Source organism: Leiobunum rupestre, chromosome 5 (assembly GCF_980474605.1).
Source record: "Leiobunum rupestre chromosome 5, qqLeiRupe1.1.hap1, whole genome shotgun sequence".
NCBI lineage: Eukaryota > Metazoa > Arthropoda > Arachnida > Opiliones > Sclerosomatidae > Leiobunum > Leiobunum rupestre.
The window spans coordinates 60,565,022-60,571,021 of record NC_143388.1 but is presented as its reverse complement, the minus strand read 5'-3'; the positions used below and the strand labels follow the sequence as shown (position 1 = coordinate 60,571,021).

Sequence of the window (6,000 nt, the reverse complement as noted above, 5' to 3'; positions counted from 1 at the left end):
CGATATTTACAATGTAGTTTTTATTTTTTATTCTTGCACTAAAAAAAATCCGGACCAAAAAAAAACAGCAATAAGAAATACTAATTTAGCGACAGAATTCGGACAAGTGATGCTACCGATTCGGACGAATGAAACAAACAAGTTGTCCAATTCGAACAATTGAAACATTTGTTATTTCGGCGGTTCGGACGAATTAAATTCGAACATTTGTTCCACCGTTCGGACGATTTAAATTCGAACAAATGTACCTACCCCGTTAATTCTTTCCCCGAAGAGGCATATTATTATAAAAGAGAAGTGATAAAGTCAAATCTTTAATATTAAAAATTTAATTGATGTAAATTTGTATTCTTCAGGGCAAACTTTCTGAACCCTCATTAACAGGGCTCCCAGCGATTTTTTGTTACATATTATAGGAAATTTCATAGAAAAAATAGGAATTTATAGGAACATTTTAGCTAAAAATAGGAAATTATAGGAACAATTTTGAGAAAATAGGAAATTATAGGAACAATTTGGAAAAAATAGGAAATTATAGGAACAATTTGGAAAAAAAAGGAAATTATAGGAACAATTTGGAAAAAAAAGGAAATTATAGGAACAATTGGGAAAAAATAGGAAATTATAGGAACAATTTGGAAAAAATAGGAAATTATAGGAACAATTTGGAAAAAAAAGGAAATTATAGGAACAATTGGGAAAAAATAGGAAATTATAGGAACAATTTGGAAAAAATAGGAAATTATAGGAACAATTTGGAAAAAATAGGAAATTATTGGAGTATATTGAAATCATAGAAATTTATAGGAACTCTGGGAGCCCAACCGTTGACGTTTTCGGGAACACCGGACCTAAGCCAGAGCTAAGCTCCATTTAGAAGGCAAATTTTTCCCAAACGTTCAACCGGTTTTCTAATTCATTATTTTTAAAATTATATTAATTTCTGGATATAGCTATAGAGAAACTAGAAAATTTTGAAAAAATAGGAAATTATAGGAACTCTGGGAGCCCTGCATAAATTTCCAAGATATTTTATAACAAAATGGGAAGTTCACCAAGGGGCTAAACACTTCCTTAATTTCTGTACGCCGATTACAGCGAGTACAGCCTTTGGTAGTGCTAAATCTGTAATCGATTACGAAATCACTTTAGTAGAGTCCAAGCTATGGGCTTTTACACCGATTACAGATTGTGGTCAGCCCCTCGAAGTTTACTGACAAGCTAATTCCCTGATATTTCAGGGTCAGTATTAGGGATGCACCGATATGGGTACAGCCGATATATCGGCCGGCCGATATATCGGCTAATCGTGGCCGATAATAACAAAGTTACCTATCACAATATTATGCTTTTTTGTTTACTCTCGTAACCACCTGTTAAAAAATGATTTGATCTATATGGCTTTTGGAGTCGAAAAACCACTTATGATTCCTGACCGTTTTGGACGCGAATAATTATTTCCTACAACAGCGATCAACTGGCCTTTTTAAAAGGAAATGTAAGGTTGTGGCAATAAATGTTTTCCATTAATTAGTTAGTTGAGTATCGCCTTTTTTTAAAGTTTTTCCTGAAAATATTTTTCTAATACCAGAAGTATCGGCTAATATCGGCCTCGCTTAAGCCGATATTGGCCGATACCGATATTTGAAAAATTAGCCGATATATCGGTTACCGATATATCGGTGCATCCCTAGTCAGTATGATCTAAAAACAACTATTATTCGTATAAAAACTTTATTAAAAATACAAATTTAGGCACCAAGATAAAATACAAAAAAAAAAAAATTTTGGGCAAACAGATATAAATTGATCAACAAAATTATATCTTATTTCTTTCGTAATACAATAATACTAAAAATCAAGGAATTATAATTTAAGAATAATTAAATTCGAAATAAAAAATGACGTCAGAAAAAAAAGAACAATACGAAATCAAACTCAAGCGCTGTTTATAAAGTTTGTTCAAAAAAACTTCAAATTTGGTACCATAATTATTTAAAGAAAAGTCATGCTTTTAAATCCACGATTACACGATGTATAAAGTTCCAACAAAAAAAAAACACGTAAATACAGGAATAAGGGTTTTTTTTAACGCCCTTTTCATAAAATATGTATTTATAAATATTTACACTAAGCAAAAAATTTATTATATAATCGTGTTTATTTTTATTGTATTTAGTATATTTCCTTTTGCAAAGCGGTCTGGTGTTCTGAACATTTCGATTTCTAAGGGTTGAAATGTGTGCAAAAATGTAAAATAATAATATTCTTTATATATTTTTTCGGATAAAGGGGATTGCAAACGAGAAAAAGCGCTGGTAAAGACCGATGGTTTCTTTTTATTGTGGGTTCTACGGAAAAAAAATGTCTGCCTCATTTTTTCTTTTTTAAAAAATTCCGGAACTTTCGCCACCAGGAGGTTTACGAACTCGAACGTTGGACTGTTGAACAGGTGATTGGTCCTCCACCACTGAAATAAAAAATAACGAATGCTTGAAAAATGATTTTATCAGGAAGAAAAGAGTATTAAGTTATGAAATTCAATTTAAAACAATTAAAAGGAATATTTATACAATAAATGGTTTTATATCAAATATAATTTGAAAGCCAAGCTTTTTTCGAAAATAAATACAAAAGAAAGGGTTTTATAATAAAAACAGATTTTACAGCCAAACTTGGTTTATTGATTTTATGTTAAATTTTCGTTTTTATTATCAGCGCTTTCTTCCCATAGCGGTAGGTTTTTGAACTATGAAGCTGGAAGTCAATGTTTTATTAAACAAATCCAAGTTTTATATTAAAATTTCAGTTAGTTATCAGCGCCGGCCTCGCATAGCTAAAAAGCTAGCAGTCAATATATTAAATATTCAAATAGGGTTAATCATTTATTTGTCGTGTTTTATATTAAAATTGTTTTGCTATCAGCTGTCTTCCCATAGCGGTTATTTTTAGAAATAAAAAAACGGCAGTCATTATATTACTAAATAAATATTGAAATATATTACTAAATAAATATTGAAATATATTACTAAATAAATATTGAAATATATCATTAAATAAATATTGAAATATATTACTAAATAAATATTGAAATATATCATTAAAAAAATATTGAAATATATCATTAAATAAATATTGAAATATATCACTAAATAAATATTGAAATATATCACTAAATAAATATTGAAATATATCACTAAATAAATATTGAAATATATCACTAAATAAATATTGAAATATATCATTAAATAAATATTGAAATATATCACTAAATAAATATTGAAATATATCATTAAATAAATATTGAAATATATCATTAAATAAATATTGAAATATATCATTAAATAAATATTGAAATATATCACTAAATAAATATTGAAATATATTACTAAATAAATATTGAAATATATTACTAAATAAATATTGAAATATATTACTAAATAAATATTGAAATATATTACTAAATAAATATTGAAATATATTACTAAATAAATATTGAAATATATTACTAAATAAATATTGAAATATATCATTAAATAAATATTGAAATATATCATTAAATAAATATTGAAATATATCATTAAATAAATATTGAAATATATCATTAAATAAATATTGAAATATATCATTAAATAAATATTGAAATATATCTTTAAATAAATATTGAAATATATCTTTAAATAAATATTGAAATATATCATTAAATAAATATTGAAATATATCATTAAATAAATATTGAAATATATCATTAAATAAATATTGAAATATATCATTAAATAAATATTGAAATATATCATTAAATAAATATTGAAATATATCATTAAATAAATATTGAAATATATCATTAAATAAATATTGAAATATATCATTAAATAAATATTGAAATAGGTTAATAATTTATTTGCCAGGTTTTATATCAAAATTTCAGTTGTCAGCGCGGTCTTCGCATATCGGTAGTTTTTGAAACTGAAACCCAAGTTTTGCTGTAACATTTGGAAACGTCAAGGAAGGGGCGGGTCAACGAAGAGCTCATGAACCTACCACTGTGTCCATTCGTTGTTCCGTTTCCGTTAACATGGTGTCCGTTGGTACCGTTGGTCTTTTCCTCCTTAATATCTTCGATCTCGCCCGTGATGGGGTTGCGGCGTGCTAATGGTTCACGCATGCGCAGGTACACAATCGTGCAAAACAGTGCAGGAAAGCCAAATAAAAATAAACAACATCGCCAAAAAAATACAAAAATTATAACAAAAAATTAAATAGTTGTTTTTATAAATTAAAAAGTGGTCTTGCCCAACTTGTTCAATGCCGCTCTTACGTCACAGCTTTATTAGTAGGCGATTTGCACGCGCGCTAGAAAAACCTATATTCCTCGTGAGTCAGGCGCGCGCTCGTAGATTTGTCAAAGTTAGAGACTGTGACGTAAGAGCCACATTAAAACAAGAAAGCCACGTTTATAAAAAAATAAGTCAGTAAAATTAGAAGTACATAATAAGATAGAAGTATGGGTCTTATGGCGTGATAATGAAACATGTGCCTTCGAAGGCTCTAGGCAGTTTTCTATGGGTAAGAATTTTTCGCAAAATCGCGGAATTATGTTGCCGTCGTAGACATTTATACTTATTTATTAATCATATTTTTCACTAGCACTATTTATTCTTAGTATCCCGGCAATCGTTTGTATTACTCCATAAATCGATGTAAAAATTTAAAACCTGTATATAAAAATTATATTTCCGATGTAATAATTTTATTCTTTCGAAAAGTATTTTGAAAAAAAATTAACGGGAGCTTTCGAAGGTACAGGTTTCAAGTGATTAGCATTAGCAAAATATACCAGAAATCAATGTTACCTAAAACAACATTAATCAACATCCGAGTACCTGGCCACCTTAATTAAAAGGTAATAAAAGTAACTTGATGACTTGGGCCTAGGGTGGTGCCTTGGGTATTAGCCTAGCTGGATATTATTATTAGTAACTACTAACTTCCTTATCTGATCAATAGATGGATTTCCAAGGAGAGTACCCGAGGTGTTTATTGCCGATTTGGTTCAAAGTCGGGCGTAAGGTAGACATCTATACGAGATATAAAATTTCCCAAAAAGGACACGTTGCACTACCCATTCTATTTGCCGTGGCAACCGAAAATGTTTATGACCACTTAAAACAAAAAATCTCCATTTAAAAAAGCATGGGATATTCTAGGTTTCACAGGGAGCTATGAAAATTAAAAAAAAAAATTAAAATCACGAAATGGGTAATTTGGACCACATTTATGTAAATTTCATCAAGTTTGGGTAAATTGGAACATTTTTGGGGTAAGATTGTAACAATATTTGGGTAAAATAAGGAAAGAATCTTATTTTTGTTTTATGTGGTCAAAATCATTTTCGGTTGCGATGGCAAATTGAATGGGTAGTGCAACGTCTCCTTATAGGAAATTTCGTATCTCATATAGGTCTACATTACGCCTGACTTTGAACCAAATCGGAAATAAACAACTCGGGTACTCTCCTTGTTAGTTCTCTTCAGTTTTTTAAAGCCACAAGTTTCAAATAAGAGCGGAAAAATCATCGTGTTAATTTACGCAGAAACATTAGCCGTTCAATAGTTAGTCCTTAGTTGTAAAATCTTTAATAACAGGGTTGCCATGCTCTTTTTATAAGTGTCAATAAATGTAACCTAACTCTAATCTAATAATATCAGAAGTAAAGGAACCGAAGTTATTGAAATAGCGCTCAGAATCGGAGGGCGTGTTCCTTATGAAAATGACGAGAAAATCGAGTCAAATAAAAGCTAATTTCCAACCCCGTCTTCTGACGTGATAAATTTCACTTGGGAATTGTTGGTATAGCTATTTCTATGTATAAAAAATGGTTTCATAAAAACAAAAACGTTTTTTGTTTTCGGCCTAGGAGCGCGCAAAATTTCTAATTCAAGGTAAAAATGTAACTTGATAAGGAAAACGCCTCCAACATGGGGAGTATAGCAGTCTGAT

The 6,000-nt window shown here is 29.3% G+C and overlaps 1 protein-coding gene across 2 annotated transcripts in view; it reads right to left on the bottom strand.

Annotated features, from left to right (window-relative positions):
* Positions 1–1,747: 1,747 nt before the first annotated feature.
* The window catches only part of LOC149945505 (uncharacterized), a 110,793-nt gene continuing 106,540 nt past the window's right edge, over positions 1,748–6,000 (bottom strand). The window contains exons 3-4 of one of the 2 annotated variants that reach the window (XM_090175545.1): positions 4,042–4,149; positions 1,748–2,470 (exon numbers count right to left, since the gene is read on the bottom strand). In XM_090175545.1, the coding sequence (XP_090031671.1) occupies positions 2,388–2,470; positions 4,042–4,149 (191 nt within the window). In that variant the 3' untranslated portion in view covers positions 1,748–2,387. The remainder of the gene's footprint in view (positions 2,471–4,041; positions 4,150–6,000) is intronic. The other variant, XM_090175544.1, reaches the window with a different exon arrangement.